This window comes from Primulina tabacum, chromosome 16 (assembly GCF_025594145.1).
Source record: "Primulina tabacum isolate GXHZ01 chromosome 16, ASM2559414v2, whole genome shotgun sequence".
NCBI lineage: Eukaryota > Viridiplantae > Streptophyta > Magnoliopsida > Lamiales > Gesneriaceae > Primulina > Primulina tabacum.
Genome location: NC_134565.1, coordinates 29,665,965 through 29,691,693, shown reverse-complemented (window position 1 = coordinate 29,691,693; position 25,729 = coordinate 29,665,965). Strand labels below are relative to the sequence as shown.

The following is a 25,729-nucleotide window of genomic DNA, read 5'->3' as shown; positions in this document are numbered from 1 at the left end:
AGCCTAAAGGAAATTGTGTCAAGGTCAATATTTCTTTCGTTTTCATTTTAAATTTCGAGTTTAAACATTTTAGCCTGCTTGAAGTTAAAATAATAAATCGATTTCTTCTCATTTGTTTCAAATTCTTTATTGAACTTGATTAAGAATACGGCTTGTGCTCGTTCGTATTTGGTTTCAAGTACTAGCTAGTCATAAAGAGCTTACATTGTGAACAAATTAATCTGGATTCCAGTTTGACTCAAGAACATAATTTAACACAATCAAGCTCAATGTAAAATTTAACATCTGAACTATAAATAGTCGTACATGCGGTAACTTGAGAAAATAATAATGAAAATAAAGAATAAATTGTACACTGAGATTTACGTAAAAAATCTCTAAAAATTATTAAGGTAAAAGTCACGGACAAGATGAAAAGAATTCCACTATAATATCTTATGGTGTACAACCCAATTGTGTTTCCAAAGAGAACAAATACTCTCTTAATACAGGAGAACAAACACCTCACAAATATTATAAAACTAAGCACTTAATGCTATAAGATGAGAGAAAACTCGATGAATGAATGATTTCAGAATGAGAGGAGGGAGCTCTATTTAATGCAATGTAAAATTTAACATCTTCCATCTTCAAATTCTGCTGCCGTTCGTTTTAACAAATACCAGCCAACATTTGTTGAATGCTACCAGGCCAACATTTGTTGATTAAATGACAATATATTTAATGCAATGTTATTATTTGACGACATTTCTCCCACTTGGAGATTTGATTGAAAATCAAACATATTTTCACACATCTTTGCAATCTTTTCATTCCCTGCTGCTTACGTTTCTGCTAGATCACTTGAGGATCTACACCATTCAAACTTATCAGTGTTCACTGGCTTGGTCAGAAAATCAGCTATGTTATCTTTTGTAGAATCTTCTGCATTGCTAGGACACATCTCAGACGATAACTGGAAGAGGGGTCGAAATTGGCTTACTATCTTGCATGTTGAAGCGTTGCAAGATTTTCTTCAAATAATTTTTCTGGGAAAGACAAATCTTTATGTTACTTCTGTCTCGCTGAACTTGCATCCCTAGAATCTTGTTTGCTGGTCTCAAGTTCTTCATATCAAATTCCCTAGCCAGTGGTGCCTTCAATCCTTGGACCTGATCTTTGTTGGGGCCTGCTACCAACATGTCGTCCACATACAACAACAAAATGATATACTCATCACCGGACCTCTTGAAATATATGTACAAGGGTCTGCGCTCAATCTGTTATATCCAAGGCTCATGATATAGGAATCAAATCTCTTGTGCGAACACCCCGACGTCTGTTTGAGATCGTATAGAGATTTGTTCAACTTGCAAACCAAGTTATCTTTGCCCTTTTCCGCAAAACCTTTTGACTGGAGCATATAAATTTTTTCTTCAAGATCTCCATGAAAAAAACGTCGTTTTCACATCTAACTGTTCTAGATGTAGGTCAAACACTGCAAACAATGCCAACATTACTATGACTGTTGTAAGCCAAAACACAGGAGAAAATATCTCATTGAAGTCAATGCCTTCTTTCTGAGAATATCATTTTACAACCAATCTAGCACGATACCGCTCCACTTGGTTATTGTCCATCACGCTTGATCTTATAGACCCATCTGTTACCAATGATTTTCCGCCCTCATGGTAGTGTAACAAGATTTCGAGTTTTATTCTTGTCTAATACCTCCAATTTTTCTTGCATTGCTATCATCCACAAGGATATATCCGAGCTTTGAGTAGCCTCATGGAAGCTCGAGGGCTCACCATCATCTGATAATAGACAATATGCAAGATTGCTTTCAGTGGCATAATCTGAAATCCAACCTGGTGGTCTTTTGTCTTGAGTTGACTGCCTCACATTGGAAACCTCAGACCCAACATGTTCTTGTTCTTCGTGTTCTGGTAATGCTTCACAAGAAATTTGACATTCGTCGGTCTTATTTTCTACATGAAATATAGTAGTTTATGAATTTAGTGTGCCTTTGTCTCCCTTTACTTTATCTTCCTCGAAGATAACATCCCTGCTGATGACAAGCTTGTGAATAGTAGGATCCCACAAGCGAAACCCCTTAAATCCATCAGCATAACCTAAGAAGATACATTTTCTAGATTTCGAATCAAACTTCGATCTTTCTTGCTCATTGTACAAAACGTACACATGACTTTCAAATTTATACAAATGATAATAATCTGTCAGCTTCCCAGTTCACATCTACATCGGAGTCTTCAGATCAATCGCCACTGATGGAGAACAATTGATAATATAACAAATAGTTTTGACTGCTTCCGCCCAAAATGATTTGCCTAGACCCGCAGTACTCAACATAGCTCTTGTTCTATCCAACAAAGTTCTGTTCATCCGCTCCGCCACTCCATTCTTTTGAGGTGTGTAAGCCTTCGTGAATTGTCTTTTGATGTCCTCATGTTGACATGCATCAAACTTGTCACTGATATATTCTCCTCCATTGTCAGACCTCAAACACTTGATTTTTTTTTCAGAATCAAGTTCAACCCGCGCTTTGAAATCTTTGAAGATCTGGAAACATCTGATTTCTTTTTGATTGGATACACCAAACATCTCATAGAGAAATAATCAATGAACGAGACAAATTATCTCGCTCATCCTAGGGATACAACTGGTGCTTGCCAAACATTCGAATGAATCAGCTCCAGTATGTTTTTGCTTTTGGAAGTAGATGTGCCAAACTTTAATCTGTATTGTTTACTGGTAACACAATGCTCACAAAAGAGTAGTAACACTTTTGCAAGTCTCGACAGCAGCTTCTGTTCTGAGAGAAAATTTTCAACCCTCATTCTGACATGCCCGAGTTTTCTATGTCATAACACTGTTATTTATTGTTCTGAACCAATTGATGCAACAACTAGTTTTGTCTATTTGTGCGTTTCTCCCAAAAGCACATACAGATTTGCAGTAAATTTTTCCACCTTCATAACCACAAGCGCACCCTTCACAATTTTCATGACCTTCGTTCTTGATACGGTTTTACACCCAATGTCATCCAATTGCCCCAAGGACAATATTTTTTGTCAATCCCTTCACATTTCATACCTCCTGTATGGTGCGAATGGTGCCATCAAACATTTTTATTTTGATAGTACCGACCCCAGCGATTTCCAAAGCATGATCATTTCTCATGAATACATATCTTCCTGAGACTGGTTCATAATAATCAAACCATTCTCTCCGAGACGTCATGTTCCACTTCACTCTTGAATCTATAATCCACGTGTCACAAAATTTGTGCATGCTTTCTGCAAATGTTTCTGCTTCGCTGAATAATATTTCACAACTGCATGAAATACTGGCCACATTTCCTTGAGAACTTTTTTCGATACTCGTATACTCTTTCTTGAAATGCCCTTTACCGTCACAATAAGCAGTAAATATTTTTTGTTCTTACTTCTCGACTTTGATCTACCTCGTCTTTGGCTTTCACTGGAGTCACAGTCCAAAAATCTTCCTCTTATCATCGACAAAGCCTCTGCATACTTTGAAGTTACCAACCCAACCATCTTCATTATTCTTGCGCCGGCTTCTTCTCCGAGAACCGTAGTTAAGACATCGTCGAATTTAAGAAATCTCATAAGAATATTGTTGATTATGTTGATGATAAGTTGATCATATGAATCTGGTGTACTTTGAAGTAGAAGCTCCGCACGTTCATTTTCCTCTATTTTATGCCTCATAGAAGTGAGTTGGGCAAATAGAGTATTTAGTATGTTGATATGGTCGGTGATCGATGATGATTCTACCATCCGAAGAGTATAAAGCCTTCTCTTTAGAAAATCATGTTGTGTAGCAACTTGACCTCGTACATCTTTGTCAGAGTATCCCAGATAACTTTTACTGTTTTTATCTCAGAGATACTTGATGATATGAATCCACGTACGTAAGAATAGCAAACAGACTAATTTAGAATCGCGCCCTCAATTCAATAACGAACAAGGAATCGTTGTTGTTGTCCCGACCTTTTGAATCAAGTATTACGTGATATTCATCTCTAAACTATGAACGGTTTAGCAATAAATAATCACAAGAAAACAATCGACACTCGAACGAACCTTCAAAGAACTCGTCTTTGACAATCCGCGTAAGAACGATTGACAAACGCCACAAAGTTAAAAACTTTGATAAGTTTGATTTTGAAACAAAGCTAAAAGCTTTTGGTTGTTTGAGAGAAACTCCAAAAAAAAACTCAATTCAATATTCAATAATTCTCAAAATTGTGTCAAAATTCGTCCAAATATTGATTACAAATCCAAAGATAAGCTACCAAATTATCTAGTGCTAAATATAAGGAAATAATATATTTTCCCGCAGGCGGAGCGCCTAGGCGCTGCACTTTCGGCCAGGGTAGCGCCTAGGCGCCTGTCAGTGGCGCCTAGGCGCCAATAGTTCGCAAAAGTAGCGCCTAGGCGCTAGCTGCTGCACTTCTAGCACTGCGGCGCTGCATTCCAGGCACTGTGGCACTGATCCACCCATATTACTCTGCACTTAATGGCACTTGTTTGGCCTCCAAGGTCACTTCCATGCAACATGAATTCTCCTAGGCTCGAAACCTCGTGTGCAAGCTCTCCTCGATCGCTTACAAGTCCATTCAATGCGTCCTTGAATTTCTTCATTCGTCCCCTCGTGATTGGTCCTTCTGGCAACTCTAAAGGGTCCCATGCCTTCCTCGGGGCTTGGCCTTCCATGATCGCATCATCCTCCTCTTCTTGAAAAGGATTTGTCCTCAAATCTTGTTCATTACCTACATCAAACAACGACATATCACTAACATTAAATGTAGAACTCACGTTGTACTCACCTAGAAAATCGAGCTTGTAGGCGTTGTCATTGATCCTTTCATTTATCCTTTCAAGGACTTGAAATGGCCCATCACCTCTAGGCAATAACTTCGAACGCCTCTTCTCAGGGAACCTTTCCTTTCGCAAATGCAGCCACATCCAATCACCTCTTTCAAACACCACCCTTTTCTTCCCCTTGTTGGCTTGCTTGGTGTATTGCTCATTTTTCTTGTCTATGTTGGCATTGACTTTCTCATGCAAACTCCTAACAAATTCCGCCTTCTTCTTGCCGTCCATGTTTATCCTTTCACTCACAGGTAAAGACATCAAATCCAATGGAGTTAAAGGATTAAAACCATACACAATCTCAAATGGTGAATAACTAGTAGTAGAATGCATGCTACAATTGTAAGCAAACTCAACAAATGGTAAACATTCTTCCTAATTCTTTAAATTCTTTCTAAGAACAGCACGTAATAAAGTTCCTAACGTCCTATTAACAACCTCAGTTTGTCCATCAGTTTGAGGATGACAAGTCGTAGAAAACAATAATTTAGTGCCATGTTTAGCCCATAACGTCTTCCAGAAATAGCTCAAAAACTTAACATCACGATCAGAAACAATAGTCCTAGGCATGCCATACAACCTAATGACTTCTCTAAAGAACAATTCTGCGATGTTAGATGCATCATCAGTTTTATGACAAGCAATAAAATGTGTCATTTTAGAAAATCTATCAACAACAACAAATATTGAATCTCTCTCCTCTCTTAGTCCTAGGCAAACCCAAAACAAAGTCCATAGAAGTATCAACTCAAGGTTCACTAGGGACAGGAAGTGGTGTATACAATCCATGTGGTTGTGTTCTAGACTTAGCTTGCCTACACGTTATGCACTTATCACATACTAGCTCAACATCACGTTTCATATATGGCCAAAGAAATGTTCATGCAATTCACTTAAAGTTTTGGCCACACCAAAATGCCCCATCAAACCACCCACATGTGCTTCCCTAACAAGTAATTCACAAATTGAAGATTTAGGAATGCACAACTTATCTTCTCTAAATAAGAAACCATGATGCAAATAAAATTTTTCATATGGACCATGCATATATGTTTCAAATACACCCTTAAAGTCCTCATCTAGCACATATAACTCTTTCACATGCTCAAACCCCAAAATTTTTGCATCCAAGGTAGAGATTAGTACGTACCTACGTGATAGTGCGTCGGCCACTACATTTTCCTTACCTTGTTTGTACTTGATTATGTAGGGGAATGTCTCTATGAATGCCACCCACTTGGCATGCCGTTTGTTCAGCTTCTTTTGCCCCTTAAGGTGCTTTAGAGACTCATGATCCGTATGAATCACAAACTCCTTAGGCCTCAAGTAGTGCTGCCACGTCTCTAGAGTCCTCACAAGTGCGTAGAACTCCTTATCATACGTTGGATAGTTCAGCGCTGCTCCATTGAGCTTCTCACTAAAGTACGCCACCGGCCGCCCTCCTTGCATCAACACTCCACCAATACCTACACCTGAAGCATCACATTCAATTTCAAAAGTATTAGCAAAATCAGGTAAAACAAGTAAAGGAGCATTAATTAATTTTTGCTTGATAATATTAAAGGACTTCTCTTGCTCCTCGCCCCAATGGAATGGAACGTTCTTCTTGATTACCGCCGTCATCGGTGCTGCCACTGTGCTAAAATCCTTAACAAACCTCCTATAGAAGCTTGGAAGTCCCTGAAAACTTCGGACTTGACCAACAGTAGTAGGCGTTGGCCAATCTCGAATAGCACTTACCTTGTCTTCATCCACATGTATTCCCTGCGAGCTTACCACAAAACCAAGAAAGACAAGTTTGCTTGTACAAAAATCACATTTCTTTAAGTTAGCATACAAATTTTCAGCCCTTAGTGTGATTATCACAAGTCTCAAGTGATTAACATGCTCATCCAAGTTTTTGCTGTACACTAGGATATCATCAAAATAAACCACAACAAACTTTCCTATGTGTGCACGCAAAACATGATTCATTAACCTCATAAAGGTGCTAGGAGCGTTAGTTAAGCCAAAAGGCATGACCATCTACTCATATAACCCGTATTTGGTTTTAAAAGCAGTTTTGCCACTCATCACCTTCTCTCAGTTCTAATTTGGTGATAACAACTCTTCAAGTCAATTTTACTAAAAATACAAGCACCATGCAATTCATCTAACATATCATCTAGCCTAGGTATGTGATGCCTATACTTGATGGTTATATTATTAATTGCCCTACAATCCACACACATATGCCATGAGCCATCTTTCTTAGGGACTAGTAAAACAGGTACAAGCACAAGGAGACATGGACTCACGCACAAAACCCCTATCTAACAACTCACTTACTTGCCATTGAAGTTCCTTAGTCTCCTCTGGATTGCTCCTATAAGCTGGACGATTTGGCAATGCACTCCCGGGTACAAACTCAATTTGGTGCTCAATCCCCCTCAATGGTGGTAGTCCTTGAGGTAGCTCCTCCGGAAATACATCATCGAACTCTTGCAAAAGTGAAACAACAATGCTCGGAAGGGACCCGGCTATATCACTTGTGTTAAAGAGGATCTCTTTATAAAATATCAACACAATTGGTTCATGTGTGTGTATCAATTGCTTCAACTCACTTTTTTGGGCCATATAAGTTTTCTTTTTTGCCTCTTTCATCTCATTTTCTTTTCCCTCATCTTCTTTCCTCTCTTTTTCTTTTGTATGACTATCTCACTCTTTTTATCACTCTTTTTTTCAGCCATCTCATTTTTATTTTCATAGGCTACCTCACTTTTTAGTTCACTCTTTTTTTCGACCTCATCTCTCTTCTTTTTTTTCAATTGGTCCTCCAACACTTGCTTTGGGGACAAAGGAAGTAATACAATAGATTCTTTCTTCAATACAAATGAATACTTATTCTTGAACCCATCATGTGTCACTCGCCTATCATATTGCCATGGCCTACCCAACAAGATATGACAAGCATGCATTGGCACTACATCACATAAGACCTCATCAATATACTTCCCAATAGAAAAAGACACCAAAACTTGTTTGTTCACCTTCACTTCCGCACAATCATTCAACCATTGAAGCCTATATAGTTGATGATGCTTTTAACGTAGGTAAACTCAACTTTTCTACTATCTCACTACTAGCCACATTGGTGTAACTTCCCTCATCTATAATAAGATTGCAAACCTTGCTATTCACAAAACATATAGTATGAAACAAGTTTTCCCTTTGGTTATCTCCTCCTCCTTGACTTGGGCACTCATGATCCGCCTAGTCACTAGTGCTTCGCCTACAACCGCCCCATATCCCTCATCTTGATCTTCTAACGTAGGCATCTCATCATCATCACCCTCGTCATCACCCTCACTTTGAGACACATATTCACCATAGTCATTCAAAATCATCATCCTCTTATTAGGACATTGACTAACAATATGACCCAACCCTTGACATCTAAAATATTTAGTATCTCTAGAACGATTAAGAGGAGTTTCAGATTTACCTTGCACTCCTTGCTTAGGCGTCTCCTGGTTAGTCTCAATCTTGGGTTTGGCCACCAATTTGCTTTCATCACGTTTTGCCCCATTTGGTCGCCAAGAAGATGACGAACTCCCAGTTTGATTGGTGCGGCCAACTCCTCGCCTCTTGAGTTGTTGCTCCACTTTTATGGCCATTTGCACCATCTCGTCTAGATCCAAGTAGTGCCTAAGCTCCACTTGATATTGAATCTCCCTGTTCAAACCACAAAGAAAACGTGTCATGGTCGCCTCACTATCCTCCTCGATATTTGCCCTAATCATGACTACTTCCATCTCTTTATAGTAGTCCTCAACACTCTTAACGCCTTGCCTCAAAGTTTGTAGCCTCTTAAACATCTCTCTATAGTAATGATTAGGCACAAAACTCTTCCTCATGACCCTCTTTATCTCATCCCAAGTTTCAATGGGTCTCTCATTATACCTCCTCCTAGTGGTCACTAATTGATCCCACCAAATGAGAGCACAGTCTAGAAATTCAATCACCGCCAACCTAACCTTCTTTTGTTCGGAATAGTGGTGACATTCAAACACGAACTCTACCCTCTTTTCCCATTCTAAATATGCCTCCGGGTCAGATTTCCCATGGAACGAAGGAATTTTCATCTTAATACTACCCATGTTACCATCCTCTCTATTTCCATCATATCTACCCCGTACAGCTTCTCTTCTTCCTCTCCCAAATCCTCTATCTCTTCCATTCCTACCCCAATTCTCATTTTGGCTCTCCTCTTCTCCTCCCAAATCATATTCTTCCTCTTCTTCTCCTCTACCCAAATCTTTAGACTTAGTTTTACCTCCACTAGTACTAACTTCAAGCCTACTCATCCTCTCATATAATGGCTCCAACTCAACCCTCATCATTCGACTAAAATGCCCAAACAACGCCTCCATTTGGGTCGTAGACAACCCTTGGTTCGTACTATCTCCTACTTCCCTCTCCATTTTACTTTCAGATTTGTACCTGCAAGAAAACGTTAGTAGAAAACAAGAGATATTCCTCACCCAAATGCTCACGATCACTCCAAAGAAAGTCGCTCGTCTCTCCTCTCTTATTTTTTTTTCGCTCACAACAAATACTCACTAGTCACTCCAAAGAAAATTCACTCGCACTCAAGTAATTTCACTCAAATTTGATAGTATTCTCGAAAATGTGTTCAAGCTTTGTATTTGTATACCAAACAATCAAGTTCAACTTGTGAACAATTGTGATCGACTCACTTGGACTGCGTAGACAAGAAATTTGAAGATATATTTTTTTTATTGTGAGAGACAATTGAATATAACTCACAATATATAATAGAACAAAATATCAAAAAGAAATAATGGTGAATTTTCGGATTTTTTTTTTTGCTCTCGAAAATCCCAACAAAAAAAATCACCAAAATTTCAGAAACCGATGAAGAACGATATACAAAAAGATAGCACTGGAAAAGGAACGAAATGATAGCGGATCTGACAAACAAACGAAAGGATAATTGTAGATCTGAAAATTAAAGAATGAAAGATACTTACTTGAATTCAATGAGCCTAAGCTCTGATACCAAATGATATGAATCCACGTACGTAAGAATAGCAAACACGACTAATTTAGAATCGCGCCCTCAATTCAATAACGAACAAGGAATCGTTGTTGTTGTCCCGACCTTTTGAATCAAGTATTACGTGATATTCACCTCTAAACTATGAACGGTTTAGCAATAAATAATCACAAGAAAACAATCGACACTCGAACGAACCTTCAAAGAACTCGTCTTTGACAATCCGCGTAAGAACGATCGACAAACGCCACAAAGTTAAAAACTTTGATAAGTTTGATTTTGAAACAAAGCTAAAAGCTTTTGGTTGTTTGAGAGAAACTCCAGAACAAACTTAATTCAATATTCAATAATTCTCAAAATTCTGTCAAAATTCGTCCAAATATTGATTACAAATCCAAAAGATATCAAAAGATAAGCTACCAAATTATCTAGTGCTAAAAATAAGGAAATAATATATTTTCCCGCAGGCGGAGCGCCGCGGCGCTGCACTTTCGGCCAGGGTAGCGCCTAGGCGCCAATAGTTCGCAAAAGTAGCGCCTAGGCGCTAGCTGCTGCACTTCTAGCGCTGCGGCGCTGCATTCCAGGCGATGTGGCACTGATCCACCCATATTACTCCGCACTTAATGGCACTTGTTTGGCCTCCAAGGTCACTTCCATGCAACATGAATTCTCCTAGGCTCGAAACCTCGTGTGCAAGCTCTCCTCGATTGCTTACAAGTCCATTACAATGCGTCCTTGAATTTCTTCATTCGTCCCCTCGTGATTGGTCCCTCCGGAAACTCTAAAGGGTCCCATGCCTTCCTCGGGGCTTGGCCTTCCATGATTGCATCACTTGACAATACTTCGTCTGCTATAGCCAAGTGTAAATTGGCAACATCATTATTATTCATGTCATTCCACTTTCCATCGTCAGTAATTTCCACCGGTCTATCTCCAATAGCCGCCAAACAATTTTTTTTTTATTTCTTGTATCTTTATTCTCCACAGCATAAAATTGCTTCAATTGAACGTTGTTATCTCGTACATGTCCGCCATTATGTCTACAACAATTTAGTAGACTGAACAAAATAATCTCGTCTTAATAAAAAATCTTTAAAAAACCTTTCTATTGTGGAAGAACAGTCTAGGCTGCAACCACAGAGCATACTCAGAATTTTAAGAAATTTTAAAACCCAGGCACTGATACCACTTGTGAGTCCCACGTGCGGCAACTTGAGACAATAAATATAAAAATAAAGAATAAATTGGACATTGAAATTTACCTGAAAAACCCCTAAAAATTATTATGGTAAAAATCACGAGCAAGATGAAAAAAATTCCATTATAATATCTTATGGTGTACAACCCATTCACTGTGTTTCCAAAGAGAACACACACTCTCTTAATACAGGAGAACAAACACCTCACATATATTATAGAAATAAACACTCAATGCAATAAGATGAGAGAAAACTCGAATGAAAAGATTATTTCAGAACGAAGGGGGGAGCTCTATAGAGCTCCCGTAAGTGTGAAGACGCGTAGAAAGCGCGTCTTCCATTGTTTTCCGACACAAATCGATTGATATTTCGAAAAATTGACGAACAAACTCGAATCGTTTGCGTCTTCAGAAGGGCATAAACATCTTGAAATGTAATAATTCCAGTCGAAGAAAATACAAAACTTGTATGAAATTTGTGTACTAATATGATAGTTCATGAATTATATCCAGTTAGATCCATTAGATCCAAGTCAACGGAAGGAGGAATGTCCACTTAGAATAATCCATGGACTCCAATGATCATCCTGCCGAGCAAGGGTGTGAACAAATATCGAGCCGACTATGGCGAAATTTTGAAAGCTCGATTTCGACTCGAATTAGGCTTGTTCGAACTCGACTCGAACTTCGAAAATTCTAAAACTTTTGATTCGAATTAAAGCTCGAGTCTAAGTTCAGCTCGAAAGACTCGAACATATTCGTAACTGTTCGAAAATAAGTACTCGAAATACTCGAAATTTATTTATTTAATATATTATTATATTATATTAATAAAATATTACGGCTTTCGAGCGGCTCGCGAACTATCATATAAAATAATTTAGGCTCGAGTTCGACACGAAAAAAATTCGAACAGCTCGAATTCGATAAGCTCGAATACGAATCAAATATTTTTCGAGCCCTTGTAAACGAACCGAGCCAGTTGACGAGTTTTTCGAGATGCTGACTCGGGACTTGTAAACGAACCGAGCCAATTGACGAGTTTTTCGAGCCGGCCGGTTGGTTTACAAGTCCCGAGTCAGCATCAATCATTCCAAATTATTAAAATACCACTTCCAATATATCAAAATCAAGCTACATATTAAAGTCAAAGTACGCCACCCCACTCAAGTGATGCATCTAAAAAGAAAAATACAAGAAAGTTAGATTCTGCTCGAGATGATTTGATATGCATTTGAACTGTACGTTTTGCAAGAAAGAGAGGCAAATGGCTAACGATTCTCGGTCATTTCCTTCTGTGGTAAGAACTATTCGTCTCTATACTTGAAATCCAGTTAGGAACCGGTCAGACCAACATGTCGCCCCGAAGAATGTTAAGTTTGCAGAGAGGGCACGTCGCGTTGACACGGAGCCATTTAGCAATGCATTTATGGTGGAAATGATGGTTGCAGGGAAGTGAACATAACTCCACCCCATCTATATATTTGTATAGGCATATGCAGCATTCCTACATGGTAGAAATAGTCACATATTTGGTATGATGAGTGATTAAGACCTCACCAAAAAAAAGATTTATGTGATCGGCTATAATATGAATTCAACGACTAAATTTTGAATAAAAACAAAGCCCAAAACACAAGGCATCAGATACTCAAAGCATGAAACAACCATTCAAATTTGCAATTCATGATAATCGAATACATGATCTTAGCTTCGATTCTAATCATACGAGAGAGTTTGGCCAATATCCCAAAAGCTGTATTTTATAGCGAAGATAACACAAATCTTTCAACTAATACAACTTCATTGTCATTTATATAATTGTACAGACAATCACACAAAACAGCAAGGATAGTTGTTGCTTTTCTAGCAAAGGGGTTCTGGATTTTTATTTTCAAAAATAATTTTATATAAAATTTGAAATTTTTTTCGTTCAGGGGACAGCTTAGAAGAGAGGAGATACTTACAGAATCCTCTGGTGGAAGAAAAAGCTCAGCCATGGAATTGCTGTGGCTTGACAGTGGTGTTAACTGAACTTGTTTCCTTTCGTTTTCGAACGTGTGATTTTGGTGGCGAAATAAATATTTTGGAAGAGATCTGATATCATTTTCCGAGGCCCCATCCCCAATAGTCATTGCGTAAGCAACTGTAGCTAAGATCGGAAAGCAACAGAACAGCACCAGAAAAACAATACAAGCCACCACAATGCAGAAGATCAGAAAGAACACGTCGAATGCTAAAAACACTACCGATAGCCTGCAGTTTAGAGCATCCATTTCACAGGGCGATGAATATCAATAATTTTATGCATAAATTTTTTGTATTTTTGAAATGTACAAGTATGGTAATTACCAGTATAGACGCGGAGAATCTTGCAGAAGCAGCTGGCCTCCCATCACTATCCAATAGAATCCAAATACCCACCAGATTGACGAAAGAACAGTATTGACGGACTCCAACTTTTGGAATATCCTGTGGAAAGGATATTGGGATCGGTTGTTCATATTGATTGTTTCTCTTCGTCAAATAAAGCCATTTCTAAAGTCATGTCATTTTAATGTCTCTCTTCATCAGAAAATTTAGCTCCGTCAATTTTGCTAGGACCTTTGGTTAAAATAGCTAAACCCCAAGTTCCAGCAAATTTTTCCTAGCACGGATGATCCTTAAACCAAGTTGGTGCTACGTTCATGTTTATCTGTTCCTCGATCAACAACACATCCGCCTTAAGATTTTATCTCAACTACAAACTCAATTTTGTTACTACCATTCTGATACACTGTGCACCAAATGAACTTGGCCTAATTATCCTAAACCATATCAGAAAAATTATTACCAAATTTCCTTAGACGGAAACCACTTATTCTGATTTGGTGATATGATCATGTTGTATCCAGTCCCATCTCATTTTACAGTACATCCATCACAAGTTTTTTTCTAGAAATACAAGAAATCCAACCTTAAATCTGTTTAGGGAATCATCCCCCAAAACCTCAATCCTACCCAAATAAAATTATAATAAATTGGCTTCCACTCTATTCTATTCATCGTAGATAAATACAGAGGTTATAAATTGATTATATGAGCATTTATTATATGCATTGCCATATAGTCAATTATTAAGATATACAAAATTAAATGTCTTTCATCTATAATCATACCACAAACTCCTAACAGACAGAACTTTACATAACATATATCCCAAAAAAAAAAAGAACTTTACATAACAAAAAACGCAAAAATAAGTCAATATAGGCCTCTAGCAATGTCATGATTGCATCAGGGATAACAAAACATCAACAAACTCTTAATCTAATAATAAAAACCAGTCAAAAAATCATTCATACATAAAACCAAAAGGTCGTTGTCCATTTCAAACCCACAAACTGCCTTGAGAAAAAAACAACACTGAACTATTTTTTTTTTTTTGAACTAAAATTTTACCTGTTGTGACAGAGAGAAGAGAACACCCCATAAAAATTATAATCTTGAAAACCTTCAAAATCATCATCGATACCGCGCCTTTGATACTCAGCCCACACAAACCCCATGTGCAGAATGCATTGCAGAGCATACCCACAAATCCACAGCCTCAAAGGAGTGGAAGGCCTCTCTTGCATGGTGGTTAAAATCACAAAGGCAGAGACCAGAACAAATGCCAGATTCCATATCATATCAAGAAACAGAAAGGGTTTTGAGTAGCCACAATCCCTACCAATTTGAGCTGCTAAATCATCATCCTCACAATCGTCATCAATACTGTAAATTTCTTGTTCATTATCAACCAAGATCCTATGCTGGTCAGAATTGGTGGCTATTCCTGCAAAAGGGGGTGTGAGTGAGGTGGCTATGGAGTTTCTGTTGGGCCCTCAAATCGTCATCACCTCGGAAAAAACGCAGGTAATCTCGGTCCATCGTTTCGTTGTCAGTACTTGGCGCTGTGAAATGGGCAAGATCGAGCCGGAAAGTGCTGGTATCACTCGAAAAATGGAAGCTTGGGAAGAGGAAGGGAGGAGGGAACTGGAAGATGGCCGTGTATTAATGGTGGCGGGGCCTGCTTTTTACATTGTTGAGGTGGTGGGTGGAGGGTGGGGTAGTGTGGGGGTACGAAAATGTCAAGTCATACCATGGTAATGGTTTTGACTAAAGACTCGCAGACGACCAAAATCCTCGTACACAATTTTGCAGCGGAGAAAACGATGAAAGAAAATAGAAGGAAAACAAAAAATTGGAGTTTTTATTGAATATTATATATATATATATATATATATATTGATATGATTCATATTAATCATGCTCATTCATATATCAACGGCTAAAATCAACTTCTAAGATGACACTCAAATACGAGAATTAATAAATCAAACTTAAATTTATCATATTTATATATTATTTTATCTATTTATTGGTTTGAGATAATTACACTAAAAAAACATTTTTTCACGTTTAAACATGCGCTAATTTTGCTTAATCTTGAAAAGCTTGGAACCCGACATTAACGCTTCGAGGCACTTCACGCTTTTTAAAACCTTGAGTACAGCTGCTATAATAATAATATAATAATAATAATAATAGAAATAAATAGTAATAATAATAATTTTTTCAAAAAAAACCGACTGACTTGTTAATTTATTGACAATATTAGATAAACATTCAAAAATGGTTTTACAATTTAAAAATCTTTTTAGCATAATCTTGTTAGCAGAAACACAGTGATTTACAAATATATATTTTCTCTCTTAAAAAAAACATCCATAATTGCAATGATTAAATCTGATGATAAATATCATAAATTACATAGTTTTTTCAGCAGTATCGGATCGTACAAGATATATAGAATTTGGTTTTTTCAACAAATTCATTGAAGTTAAAGAATATGGAGGCAACACGACATTCATATTGTTGCCAACATTTTTAAGTGGAATTGTAATTGGTGCAACCTGCATAAACAATAATATATATCAAAAAGCTGATAATATTTCAATGATTAATTCAGAATTAATTAAGAACCAGTAGATTATGGTTAGAATCCGTTGATAATACGTAGACGACCGACTAAATAAGTACCTCATCCATCCAATATATATGGTTTTATTAGTATTTTCATACAGATTTTAAAAAATTATTGGAAAAAAAAAATTCAACAAAAAAATTTTCTATTTACCCTTATTTATGGTAACAATATATAGAAATAAAAACTTCTTGAGAAATAGCTGATATATTTAATGAATATGAGTAGATTGATTAAAAATAGATAAAATAATATTAAACATAGACATTAGATTATATATTTGATATGAATGGAAAAAATAATGCAATCTTTATATATGAGATGTTGGAGTATATTGAAAATTCTTAAGAGTGTTCAACTATGATTAGATTCGAGTTTAGATAAAAATCCGAACAAAATAATCGTTTATTGGGTTTACAAAATTTCAAATCAAACAAAATCATTAATTTTGGTTGGGTTCGATTTGGTCTAGGTTAAGTGGTTAATTTATATTTTGAGTTTCAGAGTAAATTAAATAATGAGATATTAATTTTGAAAAAGGTAACAAATGTCTCTGGTGAGACGGTCTCATGGATATTTATCTGTGAGACGGGTCAACCCTACCGATATTCACAATAAAAATTAATATTCCTAGCATAAAAAATAATATTTTTTCATGGATGACCCAAATAAGAGATCCGTCTCACAAAATAAGACCCGTGAGATCGTCTCACACAAGTTTTTGCCTAAATTAAAATACTTATGCAGTTTACAAAATTTTGTAACTTATAAAAGAAACTAAACTTTTAGTGCTCTACTGAAGTTTATTTGAGCTAAAATATGCAATAAGTAGATTATTAATGTCATTGGACTGTTTAAAAAGCTCGATACTAATATACTACAAACTAAAAATCAAATAAAATATTTTATATCCAAGAAAAATAACACTAAGTCAACATTACATTAATGCGATCGATTTGGTAGATTTTAAAAAATTAATACAAATCATGATTGACTAAAAATCGATCCAAACTATGTGATTTAGTTGGTAGGGTATCCTAGCAATTGCAATAATTGAGTTCATTGATATTCGTGATACAATAGATCCTATCACACATACAATCATACTCAATTCAATAGGAATTGTTTTATCTTAAAGGAGATCTTCTCTAATTTCGCATGCGTGAGTGATTTCTTGGTTTCGCAGTTTGGTTCGATTTTTAAACACTAATTTTATGTGCCGCTAATGATTTATAAATTTTGTTGCTCATGTATGCATTGTTACCACGTACGAGTTCACTTAACATTAATTACTTTTTGGTAAAAAAAAAAACATTAATCACTAAATTATTTTATAAAAAAAATAGACACAAAATAGTCGATAGATATACCTTTTTAGGCTCACTGAAAGAGTTTTCATCCTTCGCATTGGTGGATGTCAAAATGGTCATTTGGGACCCTTTTGATTCAAATGAATTCTTTCCCACCCCATTAACTGAAATCTTGAGAGGCAATTTGTTGCTACCTAAGTTCACAACCTGCACAAGAGACCTCCATTCATAACATAACCCAAAAATCATGCCATTTTCCTATTAAAATCGCGAATATATGTCATATTTCACGATGAGTAACAATTTATGAATCGGTTGTCAGCATAGTTAATACGGGATAATTATTTTAACAAAATAAGGGTATATGATAACAACATCCACATTTTTCTTTGTCTAGCATCCTCTAGATTCGAATCTGAAGCCTCCGAGGGTGACAAGATACTCAGAGACCCCACTTGTTTGTACTATCAACATGCACTCAATTCAAACGTGCGATAAATCCTTTTGAACGGGGATTCTAGACTTCTGCCTTATGGATTCGGGGTGTGACAAAATAGTATCATATGATTTGCCAAGGTATACATTCATGAGTTTATTTTTCTCAGTTTCTTGCAAAGACTTTTCAAGAACCAATGCAATTTCAAGAAAATATTCACACCTTTATCCTCACATAACTTTTGTTTCTGTCTGAATCATTCCAAGAAATAGCAGATGTGACTATAGAGGTTGATGGGTCGGCTTGCAGTTTGGAATCAAGTAGAATGGCACCATTTGATTCTTTGAAGAAATGTTGCATCCAATAACTAGGAGTTCCATATGCCTCTGAAGAATCAAATACTATAGCATCTGGATTGAAACTGAAACAACACAGTATCGTGTGGTTCGTTCAAGAAAACTAATATGCAGAGGAAAACCATGTGTTCTGCGTAAAGGGTTTATATGAAACATACCTCCAATCATTGGCGTTAACAAACAAAGGTGCATTGCTTGCCATTTCAACGACATCGCTACAACGAAGCAATAAAATCAGTAATTTCTTGTGTCCATTCAATGTGGAATAAAAGTTTGAACCATTTGCTTTTCTGCAAACTCATGTGGACTATCGGATATTTATAATTTTAAACAATGATTAAAAATAACCGAATTTTAGATTTGAGACACCTCTCTTTCACACCCATAGGAATGTGACAAATGATGTTACAGCCAGCCTCATGCTACCGTCAACTTATAGAGTTGGCACCATCCTACCTTCTTAAAGAAAGAAGATTGTGACTTGTGCGTCAATTGGACAAGAAAGAAAACTTTGAGACTTTAGCTGAACTACGTGCACCATATTACATCTGATTTCGGCAACGGCAAAGGCAACTTGCTTTCAGTTAACGTTCGATGTGTTGGAGAAAACTCGTGTTCTATGATTTCACAATCCCGGTGGTACGACAACCCAACAAACACGTGACAATGAACTGCTGCTAAAGGGACTTCAAATTTCAAATTTAGTACCTATTTGTCTCTAGACCAATAAGAAAACCAGCCTCAGCAAGTGCCTTTAAAAGATTTCCCCTTCCTGCATCATTTCCAGTCACTGCGTACTCACTCACAAAAGCCTGATAATTCATTTATCAGATGAAATATTTAGGAATTTCTCAAAACAAAAATAAGTAAATGAACAATTTGCCAAACACCTTTGGGCCACGACGTGAGGTGTGATCAAAGTTGTGAGCCATCGAAAACATAGTATTCGCATTCGTGTACACCTAAACACATGATACCAGAATACTAAGAAAGAAGACAATTCTGCCAATATTATGCAAGGATCTATATGTCAAATTTGAGATTCGTACATGAAAATCGTACAAATCTGCTGGGTGATCCAGCTGCTGATATGAGCCATCACAGTTCGAGATAATCTTGATATCTGGATAGATTTGTTTTATCGCATTGTAGAACTTATTGTAATTTCCTGAACTTGTGTAGCAATACAGTAAGTAATTGCAGATCTTATTGTTTATAGCATAAGAAAATAGCATGTCAAAAACCTGAATTTATTTTACTCTACAAACAGACGTATACCTCGATAATTCTTGCTTCCACAATCTTGATTTCCAACAGCGACGTATCGTAAATCAAACGGCTCTGTGTGTCCCATTGCAACTCGAACAGAACCCCACTTAGACTTGGAGTCTCCTCGAGCAAATTCAATAGCATCCAGAATGTCCTGCAACGGCATTCAAGTTCGCAAAATCAATAATTTATAAATAAAAATCTTGATGTTTCAGACCAAGTTCAAATTTTTTAATTAACGATTAAATAAAGACAGAATTATAAAAAAACATACTTGCACAAAAGGTAAAATGAGGGAAGTGTCAACTTGATCATTAAGACTGATTCCTATGGAAAGAAAAGAAAGAGCATAAGTAACAGAAATATTTGAAAACCGAACACATAATTACTGAGGTGTATTTGGTCAGTACCGTTATTGAACACCCAAACCGGTAGTGCACCTAAATCTTCTGCGAGCTACAGAATATGAATAACGGTATGCATGTGAGATATGATTGAAATTCGAAAGAAGTTGTTAAAAGCATGCTCACTAATACTACATATTACTTGGAGATACTCAAAAAAACCGAGCCCATCATCAGTCCAATACTGCCAAACATCTCCAAAATGCCCCGGTCTCTCTTCCCATGGTCCGATAGTTTCTTTCCATCGAAATGCATTGGCTAGCCATTCTCCTTCGACAAAGGAACCCCCTGAAAAGAGACGAGTCAAATGAATGCTTAGTTAAGGGAAAAAGATACAGACAAGGTAATGTTGCTAAGGATGTTAAATTAACAATACGCGGCATCGAAATTTTAATGCATATACATGCACATTTACGGGTACCAAGCAGATAACTGCATATACTTAAATTACCAGAAGGGCCAAAGAAACAACCCTGTGATAGAGCTGTTGGTTCTCCAGCCACAATAGCAGATACTAAATATAGCACTGAAGAGTGCTCACATTGGATAATTTAGGATGGAGCAATGTAAGTCAAATATGCTACTGAAATACCTGGAAATCTGATAAAACCCGGCTTCAAGTCCACAAGCATGTTGAAAAGATCGGCTCGGAATCCATGTCCCTACACCATGAGTTTCCTTAAAGATCTCAGTCACACTAACTGCAATCTTTTTTCCTACTATCAAACAATGTCAAGGACAAAAAATATAGAAATCTTCAAGCAAAAGAATGTCTGTGACCAAATATGCGAACAATTTCTGAGAGAACAAGACTTTGCACGAGGCCATTACTTCGGTACCATAAGCAGAACATCTAAATTCAAACATATGAAACCGGTTACTATTTAGATATTAACATGTTTTTTGGCTAAAAGTGTAATACCTTATGTGTGCTTAAAGGCATAGCTGACACTTGATCAAACCATATAATACCCTTTTTTCTTGTCGTAAACTGCAATCTTGAGTTACGATCTGTTCCCTGTGCTACCAAGAAGATCTCCTTTTTTGCCCAGTTTGTGACATCACCAGCTCTGATTCATCAGTTAAGAACAAATATTTACAAATTTGTGACATGAAAGCATCAATTAATTTCTTAAAATTGCTTAAAATCTACACAAAAGGTACTACAACAGATGCATACTTTATATTTCCCGTGGCTAATATCTGTTGTCCTTTTGAACCAATAAATGATACAGATATTTCAATTGGTCGCGATGAACTAATATATAGGGTCACTTTATATGTCTTTCCTTCTTCTATATTCTGCAAGAAAATAGGAACGAGCAATTCATTCCAAATCCAGAATCATTTTGTTTAGATCAAACAAGAAATGCGGTGACCCTTCGCATCTTTCCAGAAGATAGATACGTACAATGCAGATATATCAGCAAAAAATTGCAGCCAACGAAACATAATTATGTTTTCTTGCACGTGAAATAATGAAAAAGCTGTTATATGATCTAAACGATCTCAATTTCATTGTTAACATCAGCTATATTTTTTGGTATAATGGAAACACTCGTTCTTCGAATGGAAACACTAATAAACTCCAGGAAAAAATATTCTTACCATTCCCCAGAATCCAGGATTATATATGCCAACTCCTCGTGCTGGACATATATTGTCACCACTAATGTCACACAAAATCTCCATTCGAAGTGCAACCTTATTTCTGTCGAAGCAGGATGAACGGTCTGTTGAAACATGTAACAACGACTCATTCCCGAGGATCGTCCAAGGATTAAAGTTTGATGGAGTATTCTGGCCTCCGGCCTCGAAACCTGAGTGCATATATATATTAAAACTGTGAGAATTCATAGTTCGAAAATATTAGCACCAAGAAAATTCCGAACATTTTGGAAATTAAAGAAAATTCGGACGAGCCTCGGTTATTGACTAGCTCTCCCCACAGTCCTCCAGTCCCAGAATGATTGATCTCCTGCAAAAAAGTTCTGGTGTTTTGACTGAACAAACCAAAGGACACACGCTGAACAAACATTATAAAACTAACCTCGAATGATATACCAAACATGGTACGAGGTATTTGTCGAAATGACTTTTCAGAAGCGTTAACGAACAACGATGCAGTCTGTTTTACATCGATTCCACTAGAACAACACTGACAAGCTACGCAGAATCCAATAATCATGAAAAGTAGGGTAGCATAGGAAGTGCGACTCGGGTCCATCTCTTCCTCACTACTTTCGATTATCAGATCCTTATCACGTATGCTATGAAATGGTGATGAAATATTATCAAATTTAGTTGTATTTTCTGATAGCTTGTATGTTTCCAAAAACAGAAAAAGGTTTAAACAAAATAACTAACTCCCTCACCACTGAAAAGGCCTTTTAGCTTTCTTTGGCTGATAAGTTATGCAACTTGAAGCAACCGAATCCTTTGTTTTTAATTGATGCATTGTTTTGAAACATAAATACATATCCATACAGACACACATATATACTTATTAGATCGATATATTTGACAAGAAACTTGGCATATATATAAAATAAAAATCCTGGATCCTTACCAGCACTGTGAAATCCCAAAATCGTCGAAAAACTTCATTCTATTAATCCCAAGTGTTTTCAAATCTTGAGCACATACCCACATTAAAACACGTACGGAAAAGTGTTTGTGCTCAAGATTTGGAAACAATGAGGGAGATTTTTTTTTTTTTCATGAGATGTTTTTAGAATTTTAGGATTTCAGACAAGCAATGTAAGCCTAAAAGAAACTAGACATAAATTAACTGCAACTGTAACCCCCAACGTGGAGGTGAATCTATCAATAGAGGACAAAACAAATCCAAAGAGACAACATATACTTCTAGATGTGAAAGTCAACGCCCCAAAAATGTGAGCCAAACATATGGATAAGGTCAAATGAAACCCAACCATTTTCATTAGAGCTTTGTCATATATAAACAATACATATGAGTGTAAAAATACTACCCAATTGGGAAAAAAAAAGACATAAAATAAGAATTCAAATAACCAAGTCAAGAAATGATAAGAGATATTAGTATATCAATCAGGTCTCAAATACAACCATTAAAGAATCCAAATTTTTTGAATCAAAGTCCATAAGACAAAAAACATCTGGCACATATCCTTAGAATATGCGGTATAGAACCTACAAACTCATGCGCATTTTACCTATAAAGAACCAGAAGGCGATGAATGATCTGGTAAGAAGAGGAGATCCAGTTGGGAAAATTTAAAGACGATCACTTGAAAACATACCTGCAGGCTGTAGATCAGAGTCCAGGCCAGATTAATGAAGGAAGAAACCTGTATTTGTATTGTGTGATGATGCAAAGTGCCATTTATTTACCAGAGAGTGATCTTTGCTTTAAGGAAACGACCATTCTGCCGTTGAAGAGTTATTATAAGTTTCGGAAACAATCTTCCTTGACGCCACCGAGTCTGCCTTGTATCCATCCACTTTATATGTACACTCAATGTATTGTAAAAATCTTTCTAATCAAATACACAAGAATCTATCAAGATATCTTATTATCTATTTTATCAAAATCCATGAACTTCACAAAATTTTATAGTTTTAAAAAATCATAAAATTTATGTAACAAATATATCCTGAAAATTTTAAAAAATAGACACGAGAAAGAAGAAAAAAGAAGAAAATCATAAATGACTTGTCTCACACCCTTATGTTAACATTATAGAATAGAATTTACATTCTATAGAGATTGATGAAACACAAAATGCCATTAAAAGTGAACAATATATATATATCTATCATTTACAAAATTTGTGTATTACATTTAGATAGTAAAGTGAACACTGATCCCGTTTGATTCGAAGTTATATCTATTTTTACTATTTCAAAGGTGGGAGATCTAGTTGTGGGGGAGTCATGCGGTGGCGTGGTAGCGATTTTATCATTGGAAAATATTGTTCATGAACCATCCCATATATCTTTAATTATTTAATTGTGTGAATAGTCTAGAAAATTATCTTTAGTGAGTAGTCACCACAAATAATTGGACGTCATAGTCATGATATCTATATATTTATATATTGTGATACAGTCTCACAAATTTTATTCGTATAACGGATCGATTCTTCTCATATTTACAATAAAAAATAATAATTTTGATATAAAAACAGTAATGTTTTTTCATGAATAATCCAAATAGAATATTTGTCTCACAAAATATACTTTTGAAATCGTCTCAAAAAAAAGGAATGGTTATATATATATATAAATATATTGAATAAAAATATAAAATATTAATTAATTTAATGATGAAGATATGTGTCATTAATTTAATGAAAAAGATGTGTCAATAAGTTAGGCCAACATTTGTCTAGAAGTTGCGACTCACCTCATCTCAATTTGCATATAAATAGGTCTCACATAATAAATTTCATCACAAAAATCTTATGAAATTTATATGTTTTTAGAAAAAAAATTGATGGTTCGAAGAAGAATAAAAATAGTACAATGTCACAAAAAACGAAAAATTTATACAACAATCGTCATCCACCAACAAACATCATGTATAGGTAGTGTAACAAAATCATGAATCGATTTTGTTCAAAAAATCAAGATCTACGAAGAACAGTTTCTGGAAAAATTTCAGAAACTTTTGTTTCGGGTAGCTATTTACATCTATTTTTTCTCCTTCATTTAAAGATTTTCAGCTCGGTTTTAAATAAAATTGTTCGAAATGTTTTCTAGTTAAAACATGTGCCAACCGATCTGTAAGGTCCAAAAATACGATAACATAATCCAACTGCATGCAAATCTAAGGTAAATGGAAAATGAGTAATTAAATAGTTTTAATAGCATGAATTAATTATGATCCGCATGATCACATGTTTAAAATAAGGTTTTCTGTTATAATGCATAAAACTGTGTTTTAAAGGTTATTCGAGACACGATCGAGGAACGGAGGCCGATGACTAAATAAAAGAAAATATTTGTATTAAATAATTATTTTTAGTGGTTTAATGTGTGGTGTATTTTAAATGAAATTTTCGAAAATGAGGGTTTTGAGGTATTTTTATAACGTCGAGTCGTATTTTTAAACGGTATTCGATTTTTGATGAAAATATAAACTTTTCAAGAACTCTAATATTTTCACAACATTTCCTAAACAAAATATTTTAAATATTAAATAATGAGTATAATGCGCCTATTATACAAGGTTAATGGATCTAAGCTTACACCATGTATTATATATTAAATTTTAATACAATAAACCCTTCCCATAAATCCCAAAACTCACGCCCTTCCCTAGAATAACACAAAGACTCTTCCTCCATCAGCCTACATGATCACATACATAATTTTCAAGCAAAGTCACGTGAAGTTTGAAGGGAAAATTCAACAAGGTCCTCCCCGTGTTGATGTCATTGCATTGCAAATCGTTTTCGTTCAAAGGCACGTCTTAATCTCCTTTTTTTTATCTTTCACACCATATTATATGCTTGATACATGCTTGCATGCATAAACATGATAAACATGGTATATTGTCGTTTTTATGGGCACACATGCATACAACTCATGTTTTTGTGATTCAATTAGGGAGGCCCTGGTTTTCGAGTTTGGGCAGAAAGGTTCAGTAGATGGTCTAGGCTGATTCGAAGGTCTTCATGGACTTGAATTGGGTTGAATATGTTTTAGTTAGGTGTTATTAAGCCTTAGTTCGAATTTGGTAAAATTTGGTTAAGTTTCGAATCCATACAAGTCAAAACCGGGATGTATGTCTAAATTTAAA

At 36.0% G+C, this 25,729-nt stretch overlaps 2 protein-coding genes across 3 annotated transcripts; both read right to left on the bottom strand.

Annotated features, from left to right (window-relative positions):
- Positions 1-12,279: 12,279 nt before the first annotated feature.
- On the bottom strand, positions 12,280-15,333 carry LOC142529563 (E3 ubiquitin protein ligase RIE1-like). The gene is made up of 4 exons (XM_075635125.1): positions 14,600-15,333; positions 13,511-13,630; positions 13,126-13,414; positions 12,280-12,665 (listed from the first exon to the last, which is right to left on the bottom strand). Exons 1-4 carry the CDS (start codon positions 14,827-14,829, stop codon positions 12,504-12,506), a joined length of 801 nt encoding a protein of 266 aa, XP_075491240.1. The 5' UTR covers positions 14,830-15,333; the 3' UTR covers positions 12,280-12,503.
- A 577-nt stretch (positions 15,334-15,910) lies between these two features.
- Positions 15,911-23,532, bottom strand: LOC142528703 (alpha-L-arabinofuranosidase 1-like). Of its 2 annotated transcripts, XM_075633810.1 has the most exons (17): positions 21,992-23,532; positions 21,865-21,919; positions 21,550-21,761; positions 21,122-21,243; positions 20,864-21,011; positions 20,534-20,603; positions 20,084-20,229; positions 19,948-19,993; positions 19,812-19,864; positions 19,547-19,691; positions 19,318-19,436; positions 19,159-19,230; positions 18,977-19,080; positions 18,427-18,483; positions 18,135-18,333; positions 17,537-17,683; positions 15,911-16,095 (listed from the first exon to the last, which is right to left on the bottom strand). In XM_075633810.1, exons 1-17 carry the CDS (start codon positions 22,166-22,168, stop codon positions 15,949-15,951), a joined length of 2,019 nt encoding a protein of 672 aa, XP_075489925.1. In that variant the 5' UTR covers positions 22,169-23,532; the 3' UTR covers positions 15,911-15,948. The 2 variants fall into 2 exon arrangements, with proteins under 2 accessions (XP_075489925.1, XP_075489926.1); XM_075633811.1 differs by lacking the exons at positions 21,865-21,919; positions 21,992-23,532 and adding an exon at positions 21,834-21,857.
- Positions 23,533-25,729: the final 2,197 nt, after the last annotated feature.